The following is a 27,299-nucleotide window of genomic DNA, read 5'->3' as shown; positions in this document are numbered from 1 at the left end:
TCTTCATCTACGTTTGTATAAAACGTCCTCGGTTCAGTTTTCTATTAAATATGGTAAAATGTTTATTAATCAGTTTCCTCAGAGACTTAAAGATGCTCTGCTCTTCATCGACTCTTCTTCATTCTGTAAATGTCTCATTCACTTTTCTTCTGGTTGTTTCCATTATGTCAAACTGGTGATTTTGTTCTTTTACCTGCACCAAGGACGAGATGTTTCCACCAGTTTGTTTGAAGAGGAAAGAAAAGCTGAGTCATGATTCCAGTGAAGTCGGTGGAAGGATGTTTATTGAGCATTAAAGCAGTGACAAGTAGAAACAGAACTTTTCTCTCTGAGATGTTTTTCTTCTTGTTACATCTGGTTTGTCACAGAGGAAATTATCCATGTGTTTGACTCATAGACTGAATATAAAGGCTTCGACTGGGATGTGCTGCTGTTATACTGCAGCGCCACCTGTGGGTCAAAAGTAGAAAAGCAACCACTGCTCTGCACCTGATGCAGAAATGAAAACGTCCCATTTTTAAATCCAGAGTTTTGATCTTTTATGTCAAAGACGAAACTCTATTTTAAACTCAGTGATTTGATTGTGTTTAGCTTTGTGTTGAACTAAATCAATTTGTGACGTGAATCCAGGAACTTTAAGATCATAAACAAACATATACACAAAATGTGGTTATACACACATGGAGACATACTGAGGGACAAAGATGGAACATAATAAAATAAACTTAAACACATATACAGTATGTGACACTTTACAGAGGGTTTATATATTCTGCTTGTGTTGTGTCATTTCAATAAACACATTCTTCATGTGAATAAACACAATCAGGAGCGAGGGCCATCTGGTGGTGAAGTTACAACAACCTCCTCTGATTCTTCTGGAGCTCTGTCTCCACTCTGCCTCCCAGCAGCAAGGCCCAGTCAGAGCCGCTCTACACACAAGCTGCTGCTGCTTCAGCCTCTGGATCCTCAGGACACAGCTCAGCCTCCGTCCACACACACTGTCCTCTTCACACTCAGCTCCACTCAGTCCTCCCACCTGTTGAGAGAAGAAGACATCAGTGTTACAGAGACTCACTTCATCAGCTGTGAGTCAGTGATGCAGCACATCCAGTAGAAAGAGCAGAAGGGACTTCAGTCCTGTTCAGAGGTGGAGCAGCTTCCTCTCTGCTTCATGTTCACATGTTGGAATGAACACGCTAAGAGCTGAGTGTGTGTCATCTGCATGTCAAAGTGCAGAGTAGACACCTGAGAGGTGGATTTACTGGAGGTTTTGGAGACGGGAAAGTGGCGATGCAGACGTGAGGTGTTGAACTGAAGCAGATTATTGATCCAATTCATCATTTACATTAAAACCAACAGCTTAGTTTTGCTTGGGCGAGGTATCTGCTCCACAATAACCTTTTAATTAAAAAATATATAAAACAACTATCAGCAAATTACGTTAAGATTCCAATTAACAGCAGAGTTACAGAGCCGAGTCATTGTGCGTGTATCATCAAATCACTGCAGTGAACGTGACTGTGCCATCAGGTGCACAGAGCGCACTGGAGATCACTTACATGAAATTAAGAAACTTTCCAAATAATATCACAGAGGAGGTGAGGATCCACTGATGTGAGGGAATCGGTCCAATGCTCTAAATAAATAAATACTGCCCTGACAGTGGTGCGGGGATATGTGCGATGTGTGCCTGCGAAATGGAAGGATGAGGAAGAATGGAGGGTTCAGTGATGTCTGATCAGCTGATATAGATTTTATTGATCTATGATTTTGAGGACACTCACTGACTCTGAGGACACACACTGACTCTGAGGACACACACTGTCTCACTGTCTCTGAGGACAAACACTTTCTCACTGACTGAGGACACACTGACTCTGAGGACACAAACTGACTCTGAGGACACACACTGTATCACTATCTCTGAGGACACACAGTGTCTCACTGACTCTGAGGACACACACCGACTCTGAGTACACTCGCTGTCTCTGAGGACAAACACTGTGATGAAACCTCTGACATCACTTCTCAATACAAACACATGGACCTGTCTCCAGGAAGCTGACTGAGGTCATCTGGTGTTTTGGTGACAGGATGAGTCTGGAGAGATTGAGATGTTCTGGGTGAGTTAGAGATCAACTGAACCAACCAGACGTTGATTTAAACTTCCCTTATCCGTCCCTTTAAGGAGAGTGTGCACCACACAACAGTGTAGAGTCACTGTGGTCAGTGGGCGGAGCTTCTATACGGGTTGATCTCCAACTTAAACAGGAGCAGGTTAGCCGTTCATCAGATGTAACCATGGTGATTTACCTCGTTAAGAAGTGGACGAGCTTCGTAGAACTGAAAAAACTAAACCTGAAGTTAACCTGATAACCACAAATCCTGCTTGGTAGCACAGACCCTGGATCTGTGATATAGACTGTGCTTAGTAAAATACTGATGAAAGCAGCGTGAACTGGACTCCAACCATCTACTGACCTCAGAGTCTCCAGTCGACAGGTTGAACTCTGCTTTAGATCAAGCAGCTCCTTCACTCCTGAGTCCTGCAGGTTGTTTCCTCTAAGATCCAGTTCTCTCAGATGAGAGGGGTTTGACCTCAGAGCTGAAGCCAGAGAAGAACAGCTGATCTCTGACAGACTGCAGTACCTCAACCTGGATAAAGAATAAAACTTAACTGTAAATTAAACTGAGTTCATGTGGGAAAATAACGGACACATATTCATGTGAGCACGGACTCATAACATGGAAGATAAATATGAAATCAGACATGTTGGACTAAAAATCGAGTCCTGATTCAGTAAAAATAGATTATTTGGACCCGGTCTCTGTCCTGCTGGTCAGTTTAGGAAATCCAGAACTAAACTCAGTGTTTTAACAAGTAGCTGAATATTCAAAACGTGACAGATTAATTAATGAATGGATTCAAGTTATGTATGAAGAGGAATTATGTTAAATTAGAATTAAATAAGAAATTGTGTATAAAGGCTGTTTTATAGATATATTATATCTAAAAAAGTGAATCAGTGTGAACTGACTTCAGAGTCTCCAGTCGACAGGTTGAACTCTGTAGAAAACCACACAGCTCCTCCACTGATGAGTCCTGCAGGTTGTTGAAGCTCAGATCCAGTTCTCTCAGATGAGAGGGGTTTGACCTCAGAGCTGAAGCCAGAGAAGAACAGCTGATCTCTGACAGACTGCAGCTCTTCAACCTGGATAAAGAATAAAACTTAACTGTAAATTAAACTCAGTTCATGTGTGAAAATAAAGAACTTTGACTAAACATCACTGTCTCTGTTTTCAGACCTGAAGTCTGAGTCAAGTTGTTCTGGACATTTTCTGGAACTTTTCCTGCAGCCTCCTAATAAAGTTTCTGAGTGAGTCCATGTGAGAATAGAGCAGGTGAATGTCCAGAGGATTCACAGAGAGCGAGTGGACGTGTTGATGAGGTTTCTAACACGTGACGGACGTGAAACTGGAAGAACACAAATATCTCTGGATGAAGAAGAGGAGCTGTACACGTAGAAGACGAAGACATCAACTTGGAAACACGAGGAGATTCCAGAGCTTTTGGTGATGAGGGGCGACGCCGGTGTGGATGAGCTGTAAACAACAACACTGATCTTTCCACAGCAGGATTTATAAGTCATGTCCGGCCTCCTGCTGCTCCACCTGTTCTTCATATGTGAAAGTCAAACTCCAGAAAATGTCCAGACACTATTTTACAGAGTTCATGACTGAAAACAGCTTGAAAGTCCTCGTGTCCTCGGGGTTCAGTTGTTTGTAATATGTAACTTCACCACTAGATGTCTCTAAATATCTTGCTGGACATGTTCAGGAGTCACGTGAACAAGTGGACTACGTTCACATGTACGACACCTGGAGACGTCACTAACTCCTTCACAGTGAACCTGTAACTTAACATAACTTAACCTAACCATGGTTATCATGGAGATATGTGTTTTGGCTCCGCCCCTCGTCTGAATGTTCCCACATGTTCCTGTTGCTGTGAACGAGTCGGACCCGGACAATCTCCTGCTGCTGCTTCAGCTCCAGAACATGTCCGACCCACTTGTCAGAACATGTTCCACAGTTGATGTGTGAAAGGGCGAGCAGTTCTATGATCATGTTTTCTTCAAGTGGAGATGATCTGAGCAGCAGTTTGACCAGTTGAAAGTGGTGCAGGGAGCCTGAGGAACACGTGTGTACAGGGCGGGACAGAGATCTAGTGGTGAAAAGATAAAGGCATGGACGACCCCGTGTAAGTCCTGAAACCAGAGGAAGGGTTTCATGTTGGAAATGAACCCAAAGTGGAAGAAACAGGGCTGAAGAACATGGTCCTAAAAATAAAAGGAATCTAATATAATCAACTTGGACTCTGGACCCTGAGCCCAGTCCCAGAACACCAACGCAGCACGCTGTCATGTGGTCAGTCCACAGGACCACCGGGACAAGTCCTGGTTAGCTTCTACAGAAACATTATATGTACACATTGTCCAGCATTGGATTGTTTCTCTGTCAATAAAACTTCAGTCACATTGAGCCTGACTCGGTCCTCAGCTCTCATTCTACAAACATCTCTCAGCTCAGTGTCAGTGTTCACTGTTAGGGACACATGTTCTGACCTTTGACCTTAAAGCTCCAGTGTGGAAGATTCAGGTGAAAGGATCCATTGTTAAAAACTAAAGAGAAAAGAATCCTAGAGATGTTTTCACTAGTTTCATCTGAATTGTACCAACTGTTGTTTTCTGTACTTTAGAATGAGCCATTTATATACTTTATATTTAAATACTTTATATTGACATACTTTATATTTACATATTGTATACTTACATACTTTATAAATAAATACTATATATTTAACTACTTTATATTTACAGACTTTAGACTAAAATACTTTATGTTTAAGTATATACATTGTATTTAGACTGAACCTTTAACATTAAAACATGATGTCTGACCTCAGAGTCTCCAGTCCACAGGTTGGACTCTGTAGAAAACCACACAGCTCCTCCACTGCTGAGTCCTGCAGGCCGTTTCCACTCAGAACCAGTACTCTCAGATGAGAGGGGTTTGACCTCAGAGCTGAAGCCAGAGAAGAACAGCTGATCTCTGACAGACTGCAGTCCCACAACCTGGATAAAGAAATAAGAATATTAGAATGTGTCCTCCTGTTGTTGTGGATCGTCATCATGTCAACACAGACTCTCAACATGCTGCTGACCTCAGTTCAGTTTGTGACCTGAAGATAAATATCAGATCAGACATGTTGGACCATTGTTTCATTCATCAGCTTCTTCTCTGTGTATTTGGTCACTGAGCAGGTTTGTGTAATTAAACACTGTTTAAAGTAGGGATGGCTCCTGACAGTCACTTCCTGTTTGTTTCTATACTTATCAACTGTCCAACGTGTTTCAATAAGAATGTGTCTTATTTTGAAAACCTGAGGAGGACGAGTGCTCGGCCTCAGTCCACATGTTATTTACTGACACTTTCTTAGTGATCAGGAGCAGGTGAGTGCAGGTGAATGGAGTTGATGAGGTGGACGTGACTGACAGGCTGGGTGAGTGACAGATGACTGAGGGACAGTGAGCAGAGCAGAACTGAGACAATTTAAATAAATAATGACCCAATAAGAAAGAGTCTGAAAAGTGAAGAAGGATTTAAGGACCTCAGAGTCAACTGGTTATCATGGAGATATGTGTTTTGGCTCCGCCCCTCTTCTGAATGTTCCCACATGTTCCTTTTGCTGTGAACGAGTCGGACCCGGACAATCTCCTGCTGCTGCTTCAGCTCCAGAACATGTCCGACCCACTTGTCAGAACATGTTCCACAGTTGATGTGTGAAAGGGCGAGCAGTTCTATGATCATGTTTTCTTGAAGTGGTGATGATCTGAGCAGCAGTTGGACCAGTTGAAAGTGGTGCAGGGAGCCTGAGGAACACGTGTGTACAGGGCGGGACAGAGATCTAGTGGTGAAAAGATAAAGGCATGGACGACCCCGTGTAAGTCCTGAAACCAGAGGAAGGGTTTCATGTTGGAAATGAACCCAAAGTGGAAGAAACAGGGCTGAAGAACATGGTCCTAAAAATAAAAAGAATCAAATATAATCAACTTGGACTCTGGACCCTGAGCCCAGTCCCAGAACACCAACGCAGCACGCTGTCATGTGGTCAGTCCACAGGACCACCGGGACAAATCCTGGTTAGCTTCCACAGAAACATTACATGAACACATTGTCCAGCATTGGATTGTTTCTCTGTCAGTAAAACTTCAGTCACATTGAGCCTGACTCGGTCCTCAGCTCTCATTCTACAAACATCTCTCAGCTCAGTATCAGTTTTCACTGTTAGGGACACATGTTCTGACCTTTGACCTTAAAGGTCCAGTGTGGAAGATTCAGGTGAAAGGATCCATTGTTAGAAACTGAAGAGAAAAGAATCCTAGACATGTTTTCACGAGTTTCATCTGAATTGTACCAACTGTTGTTTACTTTACTTTAGAATGAGCCATTTATATTCAAATACTTTATATTTAAATACTTTATATTGACATACTTTATATTTACGGATTGTATACTTAAATACTTTATATTGACATACTTTATATTTACATATTGTATACTTACATACTTTATAAATAAATACTATATATTTAACTACTTTATATTTACAGACTTTAGAATAAAATACTTTGTATTTAAGTATATACATTATATTTAGACGGAACCTTTAACATTAAAACATGATGTCTGACCTCAGATTCTCCAGTCGACAGGTTGGACTCTGTAGAAAACCACACAGCTCCTCCACTGCTGAGTCCTGCAGCTTGTAGTTGTCACTCAGATTCAATTCTCTTAGATGAGAGGGGTTTGACCTCAGAGCTGAAGCCAGAGAAGAACAGCTGATCTCTGACAGACTACAGTCCCACAACCTGGATAAAGAAATATGAATATTTGAATGTGTCCTCCTGTTGTTGTGGATCATCATCATGTCAACACAGACTCTCAAAATGCTGCTGACCTCAGTTCAGTCTGTGACCTGAAGATAAATATCAGATCAGACATGTTGGACCATTGTTTCATTCATCAGCTTCTTCTCTGTGTGTTGGTCACTGAGCAGGTTTGTGTAATTAAACACTGTTTAAAGTAGGGATGGCTACTGACAGTCACTTCCTGTTTGTTTCTATACTTATCAACTGTCCAACGTGTTTCAATAAGAATGTGTCTTATTTTGAAAACCTGAGGAGGACGAGTGCTCGGCCTCAGTCCACATGTTATTTACTGACACTTTCTTAGTGATCAGGAGCAGGTGAGTGCAGGTGAATGGAGTTGATGAGGTGGACGTGACTGACAGGCTGGGTGAGTGACAGATGACTGAGGGACAGTGAGCAGAGCAGAACTGAGACAATTTAAATAAATAATGACCCAATGAGAAAGAGTCTGAAAAGTGAAGAAGGATTTAAGGACCTCAGAGTCAACTGGTTATCATGGAGATATGTGTTTTGGCTCCGCCCCTCATCTGAATGTTCCCACATGTTCCTGTTGCTGTGAACGAGTCGGACCCGGACAATCTCCTGCTGCTGCTTCAGCTCCAGAAAATGTCCGACCCACTTGTCAGAACATGTTCCAGATGTAACCTTGTAGACAATTGGGCCCTGTTTATTATAATTATTATTTATTATCATTTACTATCATTATTTTATTTCCATATAATATATACTTATTTCTCGATTTCCCCTTTCTGTACCATTCCCTGCATTCACATATCGTTTACCTGTTGGTTAATTAAGCTGTCCATTAGTGATTGAGTATACTGGAGTCTAATTGGCTGTATCTAAGGATGCAGACCTACGATTGGGTAGAGGGAAGTAAGCCCCGCCTTTTCACGTAGCTGTCGTCGATGCGCAGCCACACACGAGCAGACGAGAGACAAGCAGAGAAAACTAGTAGAAGTCGTAAAACTAGTATAACTGTAGAAACCGTGTTTATAAAACTATATAAAGCAGTGGAAGTGGAAGTTGAAGGAAACGGAACCGAAGTGAGACCGAATTGATGAGCGTCGGGAGTTTTATTATTTTCGGCGGAGTCTTGGCTAGGTTTTTTGGAATCCCTTGAAACCGTTGAGAGATTGGATCGAATTCCCCTTGACGAAGGGGTGGCGAGCTAGTGATGAAAACACCTCCTTATCCCAAGGAGTGGATCGGATGACCTGTATGAGAAGCATCACCTCCCATCAGGTGAACACGTTCTGAAGCGCACACGTGACCATTGACTAACTTTTTGACTTACGACCTGACATTTTGACTTGAAGTACATTGAACCAAAGAACACTTGCAAGGATTTTATTTTGTTTTTATTTTATTTTTCCTTATGGACATTCCGCAGCCATTTATTGGTGTTTAAAAGAAATTGTTTTGAATTGTTCTAATGTTACTGGATATTGATTATTATTGAAAATTGAATATTACTGATTGCACTTGAATCTATTTTATTATTTTTCTAAAAGCCAATACAATTCATCTAAACGTAATCAGTGGCTCCAGTTGATCATTGTGTGTGTCCTTTTATTCTTCCCTCCGTACGAACCTGGTAACTAGCCCACATCTGAATATATTCTATTGCCCATTGGGGTTACACACAGTTGATGTGTGAAAGGGCGAGCAGTTCTATGATCATGTTTTCTTGAAGTGGCGATGATCTGAGCAGCAGTTGGACCAGATTAAAGTGGTGCAGGGAGCCTGAGGAACACGTGTGTACAGGGCGGGACAGAGATCTAGTGGTGAAAAGATAAAGGCATGGACGACCCCGTGTAAGTCCTGAAACCAGAGGAAGGGTTTCATGTTGGAAATGAACCCAAAGTAAAAGAAACAGGGCTGAAGAACTTGGTCCTAAAATAAAAGGAATCAAATATAATCAACTTGGACTCTGGACCCTGATCCCAGTCCCAGAACACCAACGCAGCACGCTGTCATGTGGTCAGTCCACAGGACCACCGGGACAAGTCCTGGTCAGTCTCCACAGAAACATTACATGTACACATTGTCCAGCATTTGATTGTTTCTCTGTCAGTAAAACTTCAGTCACATTGAGCCTGACTCGGTCCTCAGCGCTCATTCTACAAACATCTCTCAGCTCAGTATCAGTGTTCACTGTTAGGAACACATGTTCTGACCTTTGACCTTAAATCTCCAGTGTGAAAGATTCAGGTGAAAGGATCCATTGTTAGAAACTGAATAGAAAAGAATCTTAGAGATGTTTTCACGAGTTTCATCTGAATTGTACCAACTGTTGTTTTCTTTACTTAGAATGAGCCATTTATATTTAAATACTGTATATTTAAATACTTTATATTAACATACTTTATATTTATATACTTTATATTAACATACTTTATATTTAAATACTTTATATTAACATACTTTATATTTACATATTGTATAGTTACATACTTTATATTTACAGAATTTAGAATTAAAAACTTTATATTTAAATATATACATCATATTTAGACTGAACCTTTAACATTAAAACATGATGTCTGACCTCAGAGTCTCCAGTCGACAGGTTGGACTCTGTAGAAAACCACACAGCTCCTCCACTCCTGAGTCCTGCAGCCTGTTTTGACTCAGATCCAGTTCTCTCAGATGAGAGGGGTTTGACCTCAGAGCTGAAGCCAGAGAAGAACAGCTGATCTCTGACAGACTGCAGAGAATCAACCTGGATAAAGAAATATGAATGTTTGAATGTGTACTCCTGTTGTTGTGGATCGTCATCATGTCAACACAGACTCTCAACATGCTGCTGACCTCAGTCCAGTCTGTGACCTGAAGATAAATATCAGATCAGACATGTTGGACCATTGTTTCATTCAACAGCTTCTTCTCTGTGTGTTGGTCACTGAGCAGGTTTGTGTAATTAAACACTGTTTAAAGTAGGGATGGCTCCTGACAGTCACTTCCTGTTTGTTTCTATACTTATCAACTGTCCAACGTGTTTCAATAAGAATGTGTCTTATTTTGAAAACCTGAGGAGGACAAGTGCTCGGCCTCAATCCACATCTTATTTACTGACACTTTCTTAGTGATCAGGAGCAGGTGAGTGCAGGTGAATGGAGTTGATGAAGTGGACGTGACTGACAGGCTGGGTGAGTGACAGATGACTGAGGGACAGTGAGCAGAGAAGAACTGAGACAATTTAAATAAATAATGACCCAATAAGAAAGAAAGTCTGAAAAGTGAAGAAGGATTTAAGGACCTCAGAGTCTCCAGTCGACAGTTTGGACTCTTCAGTCCAGAACACAGCAGCTTCACTTCTGAATCCTGCAGCTTGTTGTCACTCAGATCCAGTTCTCTCAGAAGTGAGCGGTCTGACTTCAGGACAGAGGCCACAACTTTACACTGAGTCTTTGGGAGTTCACCATATCTGTATCTGTAAATAAAGAAAATATCTGTTAAAATAAAATCAGAAAACACAACAGTCATACAAAACGTGATCATGTGACCCTCACCCTGGTAAATCCCCTCTTTGCCTCATGAACATGTTAAAAACTCCTCAAGAGAATCCTTCAGATTTGGTTCAAGCGTTCATTCAGACTAAAAGATGAACTCATTAGATCAGGTGGTCAAAGGTCAAAGGTCAAGGTCACACAACATGTTCATGGCATTTTGAAGTATCAAGATTGTCTTTAGGGGATTTCTTCACATTTTGACTCAAAGAAACTGATTCGATTTCAGTGGTCAAAGGTCAAAGGTCAAAGTGACCTCATATTATTGTGAATTATGTTAGGAACCTTGAGGGACCACACACACACACACACACACACACACATACACACACACACATTTTCCAAAAACCAACATAGGAGGGTCACACTCGTATTTATGAATTTTGTAAATTCTATTAAAGGCTGAATGCACGAGCATAAATATACACAAAGAAATGCAGTTGTGCAACTTTATCTGTTCAATACACAATATTCACATTAATATTAATTCATATTTACAGCATATGTTCAATCTTTATCTTCTCAGTTCAACAATGTTCTGCAGAGTTCTGCTACTGCAGCACAATGTTGACCAAATGGCTTTGACTTGAATATGGTCATAAATATGAATATTACCTTCTATATAAGTACATATTGAACATAAGTTCTCCAGCTGTCAGTCACTCACTTCCATTGTGTGTGATAAGGACTGACCTCTTTGTCTGTAGGAGTGAGACAGGTGACCTCAGGAGGCCTCAAGTAGTTTGGATGCAAGTTTCAATCACCACTTGATTATTCAGCCAGTTGCAGCCATTTTAATTAAAGTTCTTTGTATTTTTTTCATTAATAATACAGTTCATGTTTAAACTGTAAAATATCAATTCTCAGTTACATTTCTTTGCTGTAAAGTTTGATAACGACATCATAGGAATCATTGTCAAATCTTTTTCATAAATTTAATTGGCCGTTATATCGGTATCAGATTTTTTTTTACTCTAATATCGATATGGTTTTTGAACGAACTCTCAGAAACTGAAGCTTTAGGATGTGTCAGCTGATGCAGCTGAGATGAAGCTGTTAGAGCAACGTGACAAGAATAAAGTAGTTTACAGCATCTCCATGACAACAGGGTTATTCTTTAGAGCAGAATATTGTAATTCTCAGTTCAGAATAAACAGTAAACTTACTTTAAATGTTTCATCTGAAGCGTCTGATGGAGGATGATCTGTTTTCTCTGAGTTCAAAAGAAATAATCATTAGAAGAAACATCACATAATAAATGAACAGCAGAATGATTGTAAGTATTAATATTTACCTTTCGTCTTCTAAAGTAGAAGATTCCTGCTCCAGCTCCTGATGCTACACACACAACGAGGACTCCGACCACAACTGCTGCAGCTAAAAATGAAAAACATGTAATTCAACAAAGTAGCATCAACAAAGTGCAGTGATGTGTCTTCAGTGTAAAGTGTAGTGTGTGTGTGTGTGTGTGTGTGTGTGTGTGTGTGTGGCCTCCTCGTTCCTGTTCTCCTGACAACATGTGGACATGATGCTCCTGATGAGCTGGAGGACGGAGCTCTGGGGGATCTGCTCCACCAGGAGGAACCAGGACTCACTGCACGAGCCTCAGGTCTGACAGTCGCTCTGAGGATTTCATCAATCAGTTCTCATCTCATGGGATCTTACCTTTCTCTATTGTCACGTAGCTGTTGATGAAATGCGTCTCCTCTTCACTACTGAGTTCACAGGTGAACGTTCCCTGGTGATCTGAAGATAAGTGGTGCAGCGTGAGGCTGCCTGATGCTGACACATCCTCCACCTGCTGCCTCCACTGCTCTGAGACGCTGTGGAGGCCGTCGACCCCGGTCTGGTTCACAATGATCTGCCTGTGGTTGAATTTCCACACCCAGTGTGTCGGGGGTTTGGTGTTTGGAGCAGTGCAGTGGATTGTTGTTGTTGTTTTAAACGGTGACACACGGACAGGAGCTGAAAAGAAAAGGGATCAAATAATATCATCGTTGTCAGAATGTGGTTTCAGGCTCTGATGAGACTTTCTGAACATTTTCTATCATCAGAATGATTCATGTGGAGGAGGGTGTGGCCTTGGAATGATGAACTGAACTAGAAGGTCACTCAGTGGAGCTGATATCTCCTCCAAGGCCCAACAGTCAATTCAAGCTGCACCACATTTCACACACATCCGTCCTCTCAGGGAAAATGTCCAGAAAGGTCCAATGTTAAAGAAAGAAAACTAATGGATCTGTTCAACGTTCCATTTGTTTGTTGGGCTTCAAGCAACATTACACAACAACTACTGGACAGATGTCCATGAAACTTGGCAGGAAGGTGTGTTATGGGTCAGACTCAGAGAACAACTCATCACATGTTTGTGTGGATCCAGGATTTTTTGTTTTTTCACATTAACATTGTGAGAGAGGACGTTTTTCAACATGTTCATTGATTTCCCTGTGAATAACTGATGAAGATGAAGAAACAATCTGACAAATTTAGAGGACTGATATTTATGAGTGTGTGAAATTTGGTACAGATCTTGGGCCTGGTGAATTTCAATGTGGTTTCATAAGGAGACTGTATGGCCATGTGGAGGTCTGAGCTCTACTGAGTGACCTGTGGCCCACGTTCCATCCTCACAACTAGTTTAGTGGAAATCTGTTCAGCAGACAAAGAAACAAACAAAGTAAAGATTGAGAATCAGCATTTACATAAAATGTAAGTTATCTGTAGGAGCAGATATAAATATGCAGCAGTCGGTGAAACAAGCAAAGGTTCAGTTCCATAGAGCAGATTCAACGTACTGGGTTGATACCACACCACGCTCCTCCTGCCATGGCGAGTGCTGATGCTGCAGATCAGAACAGTGTCTCTGTCTGACAGTATCAGTGTGCTGTTGATCTCATAGAGCTGCTGCTCCGTCTCCTTCACTGTGGTTTGGTTCTGAAGGGTCAAGGTGGACGGAGGCCTGGTGGACCAGGTGAGCTGCGGCTCGGGGTAGATCCCCTCTGAGCGGCAGGTGAAGCTGTCCTCCACCTGCTCAATGTCCACGTGACGCACCGGAGCTGCAAGACAACATTTCTCTTTTATAACTCATTGATCATCTTTGCCTCATGCACTGTGGAGCTCTACATTAATTTGACATATTGTGCTTATTATTTAACACTTTAAATATGAGCCAATATGTGGTGCTGCTGACATTAGCTGCAGAGGTTTCAAGTAACGAAGTACGAATACTTCGTTACCATACTTAAGTAGAATTTTTCGGTATCTATACTTTACTGGAGTATTATTTTTCAGACGACTTTTTACTTCTACTTCTTACATTTTCACGCAAATATCTGTACTGTCTACTCCTTACATTTTAAAAATAGCATCGTTACTACTTTTTCATTTTGGCCTGTTTTCATTCAGGTTTGTCATCGTTCAAAAACACACACAACATTTTTTTTTTTTGTAAAGTTTGAGTTGGGTGCCCGCCGCACGCGCGGGATGACGGCCAGGCCGAGGGGCCGCCACACAACCGCACTGGAGGGTTCCGAAAAAGAGGAGAGCAAAGCCAGAGCTGCGGCGTGCGGCACCGTCCTCTCAGCATCCGTCATCCTCCCACCTCCGCTGACGATCCTCGCTGTCAGGTCCGTCGGCCATCGGAGCAGGCACCGCACGGTCGTGGACAGTGCTCAGACGAAGTGGAGGAGACAGAATAATAGAAGGAGTGGGGGGGTAGGTGGGAGAGCACTCGCATGCCACACCAACACAACCCCGGCCTCGGGAGACACGCTGGCCCTGGGGTGCAGTGCGAGACCCTAAGCACCTGTGGGGGGGTTTTGGGGGCCATGCAGTCGAATCAGGCTGTAGGGGAGAGCGGGGTAATGTGGGACATTTCTTACATTTGCTCCCCTCTAGAGGAGCTAAAATTATATATCAGTAAAATTAACACATTTCCCATTAATTCAGGATGTTTTCTAGCAATGGAAATGATCAGAATGTCTTCAGGACAAAGGACAGTGAAAATATGATTGTTTTTAAAAAAGTGGTCTTGTGTCCCACTTCACCCAAGCTATGGTATAAAGTGGTCCACTTACTTTTTCCACTTTAAAAGTACCATAACAACACATGTTGTAATAGTTAAAATCCAGACAGCTAGATTGACAACCACTAATATCGGACTAGTTACAGAATCATGGGGATTGGTCAATTAAGCACATTTATGATTATTATGATTCATGTGATCTCTTGCACACCCTAGCTTACCTGCACATTGTTTCTCTGTCAAATTGGCAGGGACAGGGATATTGTTTTTCTCTGCGTATTCAAATGCCAGTTCACGTCACTTAACTGGAGCAAGGCCATGGAACTGGTCAGCTAATTGTTTCAAGTGTTTGGCTCCTCCTCCATCTCATCTGTGAATATTCTCTTTACCTCAGCTACTGCACCCCAGGCTACTGATTATACTTTCCCTTTCTCTCTTTTCTTTATGAATCTTTTGAGGGTTGTCTTATCAATATTTCTATCCCTTCCAGCTTTTCTTAAGGACTTCTTTTCTTGCATGACCTCAGCGGCTGCACTCTCCATCTCTGTGAGGGGTGTTTGGCCCCAGGTTGTCTTCCTGGTGTAGTTTCTTGGCATGATGGCTTTTCTACTATGTTTATGACATTACAAATAAAACATATATAATGTAATATAAAACTAAAATATGTTTAAGATTAAACTTAAATTGTGCTTCATGTCTCACTTTACCCCGAAGCCACCGTTTTAGAAAAAACAACATCTCTTAGCAATTCAGGCTAATCTTCAGCTAGCATCAATCACATGGTCTTATATGTTGGAAGTTCACCAACATGTATGATATAAGTTTTTCTACCTGATTCAATTTGTTTTGACACAACAGTTGATTAAGTTCAAAGCAAGAAAATTAACTTTTACATGCAAAAAACAAATTTTTGTGAAAAAACATACTTTCCACAGCACCAGCACCAACTTCTCCTTCATAGCAAGGGGGGAAAGGGAGGGGCTTGAAAACATAATGGTCAAATGACCCCAAATGTGTTCTGTTGTCTAGATAGAGGGGGTGTACCACATTACCCGATGTCCCACATTACCCTGCTCTCCCCTACCGGTAATGATCCTTCCGCAGGTTCACCTACGGAAACCTTGTTACGACTTTTACTTCCTCTAGATACTAGTCAAGTTTGATCGTCTTCTCGGCGCTCCGCCAGGGCCGTTAACGACTCCGGCGGGGCCGATCCGAGGACCTCACTAAACCATCCAATCGGTAGTAGCGACGGGCGGTGTGTACAAAGGGCAGGGCCTCAGCAGCCTGTGAAAGACTGTTTAGTGTTGCAGGGCTCATCTTCAGACCAGGTAGAGCATGCATAGGCTTAAATAACTTTGAGAACCTGCTGCTTTTGCGGCTGAACAAAGCCTATCGGTAGTGTTGTTGTACATACAGGATTTAGTCCAAAGGTCTAAAGGTCTCTTCCAATAAAGGTTATTGATAACATTCCACTGAAATTTGATTTTTGCACTATTAAAATACTTATTGGCAACTAGTTATTATGTCTTCCGCTCCATGAAACGCATGTTAATGCTCAGTAGTACATATATGGTACTTTAATGTATTTACATACAAAAATTCCCCTTACATTACTTTTGCTTTTATACTTTAAGAAGTTTTGAAACCAGTACTTTTACACTTTTACTTAAGTAAAAAGCTTGAGTTGATACTTCAACTTCTAAAAAAGTATTCTTAAACCCTAGTATCTATACTTCTACTTGAGTAATGAATGGGAATACTTTTGACACCTCTGATTAGCTGTCTCTCAAATCAGGGGCTGCATTTGAAGACCGAGCTCCAAAGAGTGGATCCGTCCCCGTCCAACCTGTCCCAGGATTCATTGCACTTTAATGACTAACATTTTTCAAAGAGGTAATGATGCCGGCAAGCAACGAGACGTCCAATGGTTAAGTATCAGCTTCAACTCAACCCAACAGTACACGTGTTAAACAAGGTAACAGCAATAAGAGACAAATATCATTTCTAGTATTTGTGTTCTGTTTTCACTGAGTTTCTTTACCAGCTTCTCTCAGGTTGATAAATGACGACTTGCCGGCTCCAGTGATGGTGTTGGTGTAACACTCGTATCTGCCCTGGTCCTGAAGCTGCAGCCCCGTCAGCCTCATCGAGGCATTTCCACTGGAGATCTGATCTGTGAACAGCGATGTCCGGCCTTTGAAGCGCTCGCCCTGGCGTTCAAACTGGTCTCTGTCACTGTAGTAGGAGTGGACACGAGTGTTTCCTTGTTTCACATGCATCCAGTAAATTTCTGGGTCTGTACCAGGTTGAAAACTGCAGGGTAAGATGCAGCTCTCCTCTAAAACGCAGGAGACCTCATCATCTGTGAGACACCGGGTAAAAAAACAACCAGTTCAGGATCAACTGTGGTGAATAGAAGCTTTTTTCAAAGTGCAGTTAGAGCATTTGCTCACAGACGGATTGTGAATGTAAATCTCCTGATGGAACTGTCTGTCTGTTTGGCTGTTGACAGTTAACATACAGTAGATTTATCTGAGCTGCTTTCACAAAAACAACCTCCTGTCACACAAGGCAGTCGAATGTGTAACTTACATTTACTGTCAAACCAAAGATATGAACTAAAAGAGGCTCAGATTCACTCAGAGTTGGAAAAACTGTGTGTTGATCACAGAAATGTTCATTTTGAAAATTTACTCTGAGATTCAGCAAAATCTGAATTATTTTTTTTTAATCCTGTGTGTGTGTGCGTGCGTGCGTGCGTGCGTGCGTGCGTGCATGTGTGTGTGTACACAGAATAACACACGCGCACACCCACTTTCAAAAGAAACCCTCTGTATAAACCTCTGGTATAATCGCAGCTCAGCTGCAGAACCGGTTGATCATCACCCAGTGTGAATGTAAGCTAATTTATTTAGTTGCCTTATTGTGAAGGTTTGGTCAGTGAATTTGGGTTTCCTGTCATCCTAAGCAGTGTACCGTATGGGACCTTTACTGTGAAGGGTCACCAACGGAAGTGGTTGTTGTTTTGATTGAGCTTTGACTTGATGTGGAACATAAACAACATGTCTCCTGGTTCAAGTCCACATTGTTCTTATTTTACTGTGACCTCTTTGGCAAGGGCGATGAAATATATGATGACCAGCTCTCAAGAGCCAGAGGTCAATTCAGTTGAACTTTATTTAACTTTATTTAACTTTATTTCAGACTCGTAGGTCTCGTGACTCTTTGAGAAAATAAAATCCATTAACTTGATTTGTGTGGTTTAAAAAAACGTTTAAACTCATTAGACATCTTCGTTTTTATTTTTGTTCTGCATATATTATTATTATAGTGTCAAAGGTAAATCATGTCTGAACTTTTTCCACCTTTAATGTGACCTAACATGAACAATTCAAGTGAAAAACAAACAAATCATTTAGGGGGAAAAATTTAAAACTTAAAATAACCTGGTTGCCTAAGTGTGCTTTGTTGAATCACCTTTTATTTTTATTACAGTGCTCAGTCTTTTGGGTAGGAGTCTATTAGCATGGAACTTCTTGACTTGGTAATATTTGCCCACTCTTCTTTGCAAAAGGCTCCAAATCTGTCAGACTGCGAGGGCGTCTCCTGTGCACAGCCCTCTGCAGATCACCCTACAGTTGTTCAAGTGGATTCAAGTCTGCGGTCTGGCTGGGCCATTCCAAAACTTGAATCTTCTTCTGGTGAAGCCATACTTTCGTTGATTTGGATGTTTGCTTTGGGTCGTTGTCGTGCTGAAAGGTGAAATTCCTCTTCAGCTTTCTAACAGAAGCCTGAAGGTTTTGTGCCAAAATTGACTGGTATTTGTAATTGTTCATAATTCCCTCCACCTGGACTAAGGCCCCTGTTCCAGCTGAAAAAAAGCTGGGCTTAATAATTATACTAGGCAAAGCAAAGACTGTTTATTCGATTCCGGGTGATGTTTATAAGTTTGATTTGTGTTGCTGTGATATTTTGGTTATAAGTTATTTGAAAGTTATGTTAGTTATGTTATGCTCTTCCCAGTCTTTCTCTGCATGCAACGAGCTACTTCCTCTAACCTGGCACCAACACACACACACACGCATCTACCCACACATCTCTCTGACTCCCGCCTCCAGGGGGATCTGTTATCTTTATAGTGGCCAGCCGCCATTTTGAAAGCTCACACACTCACATTGACACACACACACACACACATATGCTACTCACATACACATCTTTATAAATTTTCAGTAGTTTGCGTTTTTCTACTTTTATTATCTTCATCGTTAATGTTTTTCTTCAACAAATGTTTTTCATTAATGTTGCATAAGTGTGAATTTTTCCAACCTCTACACTGTCACAAACTCTATATAGAAAGATCAGACTTCACGTACCTGCTGTGGTGAAAGTCCACATGATGAGGATCCACACAACCAGAGACTTGAACACAGACATCTGTCTTTCATTGTGTGAGAACTGAATGTGGATCAATGGAAGAAGAGACGAGTTAACAGCTGGTTGGACTCATGATACCGAGTCAGAGCAGCTGAGGTTCAGACTCTGCAGAGTTCAGACTGTAGACTCACAGACTCTAAGTTCCACTGTGAACATTGTGTGATGCAAACCGAAAGTGACGTAGCGTTAAGAAAACAAGAGTCTACTCACCGAACAACCGGGTCTCCACTCCTCTGTGTCTGTTACTGAAGAACAGGCCTGAAACCTGGTGAACTCCTAATAACCGAAGCTAAAGTCATAAAGACAAACGAACAGTAAACGAGTCAAAAGCTTCTCCAGCGACTGATCCCGACACGATCACAGTGGACGAGAGAAGTGAGAGAACACGGTGTAAATAAAGAGGAGCTTGACCTCGAGGTCAACACATCCAGGACATGTTTCAGATATCAGGTTGATTTGAACCTAACAAACACACTTCAGCTTTCCTGGAGCAGCTGCTGCATTTATTCATCAACTCACCGACTCACACTGTGTTGTGTGGTTCTGTACTTTGACCCTCTGGCTGCACCCTCTTTCAGACAGATCACTCCACCTCGGGGCGAAGCTTATAAACATTAAGAAATTTATACCATCGATTAATAATTAAACACATGATCGTCGGTTCGTCTCCTAAATCATCCCCATGAATATAAAATGAAACAAATGAAAGTGAACTACTTTAGTCTGTAAACAATACTTTAATTCAAAATTTAAAAATATTACATATGAATGTGAACTAGTTCACATTCATATGTAACATACTTTAACAGAACTTTAAACTAGATCATTTTAAGTGTAAACTGGCACAACACTGAGTATAACTAAGTACATTACATTACATTACAATTTATACTTATAACTTTATAAGCTGTGTTATAAAATATATTTTGCGGCTCCAGACATTTTTTGGGGAAGAGGAGAAATGGATCTTTTGATAGTAAAGGTTGCTGACCCCTGATCAAGACAAATCATTGCTCAGGTCACAGAAGGTCGACGTCATACTAAAGTCTGATGATCAACCACAGTTTACAATTACTAACATTTACATTTAAATATTAATGAAAACTCTAACAGACAGTTAGAACTCTCTCTTTCATCAGCTGTAAGTAGTAGAAAGTCAAAGTCCAATTCAGGTCACCTCATGTGACACATCCCCAACCTTTTAAAAGAAAAACAGACTTAGTCTTTTTAAACTTTTGCTTTAATAAAATAAAATACTTTCTATCATTGCTGCACCATACATTGTTTTTCCCTTTTGTTTAACCAGCAGATCACCACAACACATAATTCCTCTTCTCCCATTTCCTCAGTTCCTCCACAGAGGCAGAGGAGGATGAAGAGCAGGAGGCAGAAATTCAGGAATCATTTTGGGTCCTGGTCCAATTCGGGCTCTAGAAAGAAAACAACACAATAAGAACATTACTTTATCCTATTTTAGTTTGATACTGTATGTGTTGTGCAGTGAAAGGGACATTTCCTTCCAGGACCTGACACTACGGTGGCCCTGAGGGTAAAAACACATCAATATTTCACAAAGCACTACAGGGACTGACTCTCTCCCTCCTTGTGTCTCTCACCAGTGAAGGTGAACTGAGGGAAGCTGCTCAGGTCTCCTCCTCCATAAAGTCTCTGGAGCTTTGCTGTCTCCTCTGACAGGTGACGCTCATAATCGGACTCCTCCTCCACTGGTCCTCCACTCGACCTGAGAGGAGACAACAGGATTCATAGCTGTTCATGTACGGTTTTAACAATGTGGTTCAATTACTTATTAACCTTTAAATAAGCAGGACATCTACATCCTACATTTTCTCTCTCCTAGACAGATCTGATCAAATCACTCAAGCTCCTTTTAATATAATAAAACGATATGATAGGAAACTTATTTTGTGTGTCTACCTGTGCAGGTTGTTGTATTCTCTGATCTTCTCCAGGAAAAGTCTCTGGACTGGATCCAACCCTGAACCACACACATGGAATTATTAAAGTTAAAAACGTCTGTTCACTATAAAACAAATTCTGTAAAATTCTAAATTTCTGTGTGTGTAACAGGCCCGGCGTCAGGGGGTCAAATAGGGGGGCAGTGCCCCCCCGCCCGTGTCTCTCTGCCCCCCCATTGGCTGTCAGAGGGGTAATGATTTTTTTTTTCCTGCCGAATTTTTTTTGGGTGGAGTTATAATTTGTTTTGTGTGTCACATTGTATTAATTAATATTCAGTTAACAGAAATCAGTCAAATTTAAAATACTAAAAATATTTTAATATAATTCAATTAATTACAGCAGATACGTGTCGGCTTGTTTCACGTGACACGTGCGTGCTGCCGCAAGTGACGCGCCGACGGCTGTTTACGTACACTGCCGTCTAGGAGACAGAGGAGATGTGCAGAGTCTGCAGACGGAAAAATGGATATTAGAAAATTCTTCCGACCCCCGCTGCCACAAACTAATGCTACACGAGCGACAGCTGAGCCGTATCAGAACCACCGTATCCCCGCGGCGGAGAAGGAGCTGCAGGAGCCAACAGCTAGTGAGCAGCCCCAGCTAGCTAGCGGTAGCAACACAGCCGCACAAGCCCCCCCAGCAGAGCGGTCCGAGCGGGAGCGGGAGCACGCCGATTATATCGCCAATCCCCGCTGCAGCAGCGGGCTCTCCCAAACACAAGGCCATGATCACAGTGGTCCTCCTGATGATTTAGGTGAGGACAAGCCCGCTCAGATCATTTTGAAGAAGTTTCAAGCGTTTCAGTGAACGCAACAGTGAGCTAATGACCGCACTTCAATCTCTGGACCCAAACAGTGAAACGTTCCTTGATGTCAAACATGTAAAGCCCATTCTGACTTTATCAAGCACTGAAATCAATGAAGCAGAGTTTGTGGTTGCTCGCCACTTCCTCAAAACAAACATGACCGCTGACGATGAAACCTGGACAATATCACGGATTATCAAGACATTCCACAGCGCGCTGGAGGCTATGCCAAGTGTGATGACGGCCTTTAAACATGCACTGACGTTTCTGAGTAATTAGATCCTTACACACTGTGTAAGGATCTAATTACTCAGATACACACAAGTGTAAGTTGCACTGAATATAAAACTGTGTGTCACGTCTGTGTGTTCAGATTTAATATTTGATGCAAACTAACTTGTACTTCTTTCTTCTACCATCTCATCTTTACTTCTCCCGAATCCCGATAGTTAAACTTACCATCTGTGAGTCAATCTAGACCAGGGGTCGGCAACCCGCGGCTCTGGAGCTCAGGAAGTGTTGGAACAATCAGTGACCACACGGGGGAGCCAGAGGAGAAGACATCTGCAGATTCATTTCGATTTCAGTGGATTAATGGAAGCTTGGAACTGCAGGTGGCGCTAGAGGACAAGATAGAAGTCACCAAAGTCATGAGCAGAAGTCCTGATGAATAAAACCCTAAATGTGTCACATACAGAAAGATAACACACAGATTTATAAAAATACATTTAAAAAAAACATTAAATGTGCCAGAACAGTAGATGAAGTAAAGTTTCATAAAATTATGTTCAAATACAAAATAGTGACAGATATAAAATACAAATCCTCTTCTTCATCCTGAGGTATTTGTTTGTCTTTCTGTCTCAGACAGCATTTCCTTCTTTTCATGGTTCGTGTTCTCATCACTTTCTTCATTGTCTGAGCTGTAAACAAAGTTAAGAAAATTCAGAGAGACTGAAATCTTAATCTCCTGGATTTTTATTCTTCATCAGTCATAAACACAAACTGCGGAAGATGTGAAACTATCAAACATCAGGACATTTTATTTTTCTCTTAATCTTATTGAATCCATTGAACTACTTTTTCTATATCATGCATTTCTTTGTACTTTTGCTTTTGCTCCACAAACCTGAAACAAACGTCTCCTCCAGGAAATGACAGAAATAACAGATGAAATTATCTGAGACGTTCACAGACACATCTGCTTCATGTTTACTGATATAGAAACTTTCATTTTACAGAATGAACGATACTAATAGATGTTACATTTGACCTAAATACAAATTTTTTGAATTTGTGTAATTAATAATACAGTTCATGTTTAAACTGTAAGATATCAAGTCACAGTCTCGAGGCGACAACGACCTGAAAACTTTGATTCATCGTTAAAAACACAAAAGTATTTGACCTGAGAAACAAAAAGACACAGTGTGACAGTTCCTGTATTTCCACCGAGGCTGCGTCGCGTGAACTTTCCGATCAGAGGTCAACAACTAAGCTACACTCACCTGAACATCTATCAAACTCAATGAATCAATGATTCAACGTGAGCCATCTCTAAAATGTTATTATCTTTAATTCCTCCTTGCACCCCCACTCTCCAACTCGTCTCTTAAAGACAGAAATCAGACGGAGACACTTTCCCGTCCTCATTTCCTCACTCACTCAGTCTTGTGATATCCTGTAGTTTTCTCTTTGTCAATCATCAGATAAAAACTCTTTTCTCTTCTCACTCCTCTGCTGCTGAAGCCTCGAAACTCTTTAAGAACAAATAACGCAAATAAATGTTCTCAATTAAGAAAGGTTCGTAAGTTAGACAGATGTCTCACTCTGCTCCGGTTTACCTCAAACATGCGTTGAGGGAGAGAAAGAGGTTAAATGTAACCTGAACCTGAGCTTAACACAAACTTCAACTAAACTAAACTTCATCATGTTGAGACAAGTGTCTCCACAAAATAACACAAACTGTTCAACACAACAGGCCCAAAATGTCCACTGTCTTCAGGACATCATCTCTCAGACACTTTCTGTCCCTTGTCTCTGCTGTGAACCTCCCATCATCAATTATTTCCCAGCATGCTGCTGTTCCCAGAGGCCTGCTACAGTCTCCCCCTGGTGGTTGTTCTGAGGTGGTGGTCGAGAACGTACAACAAGAATCTTCATCTACGTTTGTATAAAACGGCCTTGGGTCAGTTTTCTATTAAATATGGTAAAATGTTTATTAAACAGTTTCCTCAGAGACTTAAAGATGCTCTGCTCTTCATCGACTCTTCTTCATTCTGTAAATGTCTCATTCACTTTTCTTCTGCTTGTCTCCATTATGTAAAACTGGTGATTTTGTTCTTTTACCTGCACCAAGGACGAGATGTTTCCACCAGTTTGTTTGAAGAGGAAAGAAAAGCTGAGTCATGATTCCAGTGAAGTCGGTGGAAGGATGTTTATTGAGCATTAAAGCAGAGACAAGTAGAAACACAACTTTTCTCTCTGAAATGTTTTTCTTCTCGTTACATCTGGTTTGTCACAGAGGAAATTATCCATGTGTTTGACTCATAGACTGAATATAAAGGCTTTGACTGGGATGTGCTGCTGTTATACTGCAGCACCACCTGTGGGTCAAAAGTAGAAAAGCAACCACTGCTCTGCACCTGATGCAGAAATGAAAATATCCCATTTTTAAATCCAGAGTTTTGATCTTTTATGTCAAAGACGAGACTCTATTTTAAACTCAGTGATTTGATTGTGTTTAGCTTTGTGTTGAACTAAATCAATTTGTGACGTGAATCCAGGAACTTTAAGATCATAAACAAACATATACACAAAATGTGGTTATACACACATGGAGACATACTGGGGGACAAAGATGGAACATAATAAAATAAACTGAAACACATATACAGTATGTGACACTTTACAGAGGGTTTATATATTCTGCTTGTGTTGTGTCAATTCAATAAACACATTCTTCATGTGAATAAACACAGTCGGTGTGGAGGGCCATCTAGTGGTGAAGTTACATATTACAACAACCTCCTCTGATTCCTCTGGAGCTCTGTCTCCACTCTGCCTCCCAGCAGCAAGGCCCCGTCAGAGCCGCTCTACACACAAGCTGCTGCTGCTTCAGCCTCTGGATCCTCAGGACACAGCTCAGCCTCCGTCCACACACACTGTCCTCTTCACACTCAGCTCCACATAGACCCCCACCTGTTGAGAGAAGAAGACATCAGTGTTACAGAGACTCACTTCATCAGCTGTGAGTCAGTGATGCAGCTCATCCAGTAGAAAGAGCAGCAGGGACTTCAGTCCTGTTCAGAGGTGGAGCAGCTTCCTCTCTTCATGTTCACGTGTTGGAATGAACACGCTAAGAGCTCAGTGTGTGTCCTCTGCATGTCAAAGTGCAGAGTGGACACCTGAGAGGTGGATTTACTGCTGTTACAGGTGAAGCCATGTTTCACTGTGTGTTGATGAACATCTGCTTCTGACAAACTGGGACCAGAGGAGACAGATGGACCTCAGCAGAGGTTCTGCTCTGTATAAAGAGCTCCTGGTTACCATGTGATGAGGAGAGGCTTCAGTCCCACTGATCTCAGAGCTGTGACAAAGATCCACCTGATCAGTTCTTCACTGATGAAGTGAGAGAACAAACTGTCTCAGATCAGATGAAGACGACACGTCTCTTTCCCTTGTGTGAGGCTGTCAGCTGTGGTCCAGCTTCATTTCCTGTTTACATGAAAACAACAACAACTGTCGTCTTCACGTCAACTCAATCACATGATCCCAAGCAGCTTGTGGCTCGTCTGATTGGCCGACGGTTGTCTCTCTGTGTCTCTGTCCAATCCTGACGTCTGTCCTCATTGTCCTCTCACAGCTTCACTGAGGAAACACTGAGGCCTGAACTACGAAGACACTTCAACATGTCCAGGAGATCTTTCTGAGATCAGCTCAACTGAACCTGACAGACACAGTCAGGCTAAGTGGTCACATGACGCTGGTTACCAACTCGTTAAGTTAACTCAGGTTTTCCTCATCGAGATCTGAGCGTGCACATAAAAGGGGCGGGGTCTACTGCGTATGACCAATCACAGACATGGACAGTTTGACTGACAGCAGAGCCTCATATTTCACGAGGATCAAACTGTTCTATAATAAAAATCAGAGGAGAACAAACACATGATCCAGAATAAAATAAACTCAGTCACAGCTGCTAAATGCAGGAAGAACAGCTGGTAAAACATCTGGGATCGTGTCAATGTGTAAGTTACAGCATCACCTGGTGGCATTTGGTAAAAATACATTACGTGACCACGACATAATAATGTGTGAACGAGATAAATAACTCGAGACCACGAGATCTGGATCTGTTGTTTACTAACAAGACGAGTAGAAGAGAAGAAGACACACACTGTCTCACTGTCTCTGAGGACACATACTGTCCCTGAGGACACACACTGAATCTGAGGACACAAACTGTCTCACTGTCTCTGAGGACACTGTCTCACTTACTCTGAAGACACACTGTCTCACTGTCTCTGACGATCAACTGAACCAACCAGACGTTGATTTAAACTTCCCTTATCCGTCCCTTTAAGGAGAGTGTGCACCACACAACAGTGTAGAGTCACTGTGGTCAGTGGGCGGAGCTTCTATACGGGTTGATCTCCAACTTAACCTGGAGCAGGTTAGCCTTTCATCAGAAGTTACCATGGTGATTTACCTCGTTAAGAAGTGGACGAGCTTCGTAGAACTGAACAAACTAAACCTGAAGTTAACCTGATAACCACAAATCCTGCTTGGTAGCACAGACCCTGGATCTGTGATACTGACTGTGTTTAGTAAAATACTGATGAAAGCAGCGTGGACTGACTCAAACCATCTACTGACCTCAGAGTCTCCAGTCGACAGGTTGAACTCTTCTGTAGATCAAGCAGCTCCTTGTGTGATGAGAGCGGCAGGTCGTTGTATCTCAGATCCAGTTCTCTCAGATGAGAGGGGTTTGACCTCAGAGCTGAAGCCAGAGAAGAACAGCTGATCTCTGACAGACTGCATCTCTCCAACCTGGATAAAGAATAAAACTTAACTTTAAATTAAACTGAGTTCATGTGTGAAAATAAAGGACTTTGACTAAACATCACTGTCTCTGTTTTCAGACCTGAAGTCTGAGTCAAGTTTTTCTGGACATTTTCTGGAACTTTTCCTGCAGCCTCCTAATAAAGTTTCTGAGTGAGTCCATGTGAGAATAGAGCAGGTGAATTTCCAGAGGATTCACAGAGAGCGAGTGGACGTGTTGATGAGGTTTCTAACACGTGACTGACGTGACACTGGAAGAACTCAAATATCTCAGGATGAAGAAGAGGAGCCGTACACGTAGAAGATGAAGACATCAACTTGGAAACACAAGGAGATTCCAGAGCGCCCCATCTGAATGCTCCCACATGTTCCTGTTGCTGTGAACGAGTCGGACCCGGACAATCTCCTGCTGCTGCTTCAGCTCCAGAAAATGTCCGACCCACTTGTCAGAACATGTTCCACAGTTGATGTGTGAAAGGGCG

General features: G+C 41.8%; 2 protein-coding genes and 1 long non-coding RNA gene across 4 annotated transcripts in view; all 3 read right to left on the bottom strand.

The window, feature by feature from the left end:
• Window positions 1-27,299, bottom strand: part of LOC128453930 (protein NLRC5) — a 359,511-nt gene that overhangs the window by 140,034 nt on the left and 192,178 nt on the right. Inside the window, exons 17-19 of the mRNA XM_053437070.1 lie at window positions 6,759-6,935; window positions 4,965-5,138; window positions 3,113-3,215 (exon numbers count right to left, since the gene is read on the bottom strand). Of these exons, the coding sequence (XP_053293045.1) occupies window positions 3,113-3,215; window positions 4,965-5,138; window positions 6,759-6,935 (454 nt within the window). The remainder of the gene's footprint in view (window positions 1-3,112; window positions 3,216-4,964; window positions 5,139-6,758; window positions 6,936-27,299) is intronic.
• The window catches only part of LOC128453932 (poliovirus receptor), a 214,067-nt gene that overhangs the window by 34,768 nt on the left and 152,000 nt on the right, over window positions 1-27,299 (bottom strand). For both annotated transcript variants that reach the window (XM_053437074.1, XM_053437075.1), the window contains one exon: window positions 2,485-2,658. In XM_053437074.1, the coding sequence (XP_053293049.1) occupies window positions 2,485-2,658 (174 nt within the window). The remainder of the gene's footprint in view (window positions 1-2,484; window positions 2,659-27,299) is intronic.
• LOC128453938 (uncharacterized) lies at window positions 20,921-26,684 on the bottom strand. Its single transcript, XR_008341571.1, has 3 exons — window positions 26,632-26,684; window positions 22,213-22,676; window positions 20,921-20,967 (listed from the first exon to the last, which is right to left on the bottom strand). It is a non-coding gene; the product is annotated as an uncharacterized LOC128453938 (long non-coding RNA).

The sequence above is a fragment of the Pleuronectes platessa genome, chromosome 12 (assembly GCF_947347685.1).
Source record: "Pleuronectes platessa chromosome 12, fPlePla1.1, whole genome shotgun sequence".
Lineage (NCBI taxonomy): Eukaryota > Metazoa > Chordata > Actinopteri > Pleuronectiformes > Pleuronectidae > Pleuronectes > Pleuronectes platessa.
This window is presented reverse-complemented; position numbering and strand designations above follow the sequence as displayed.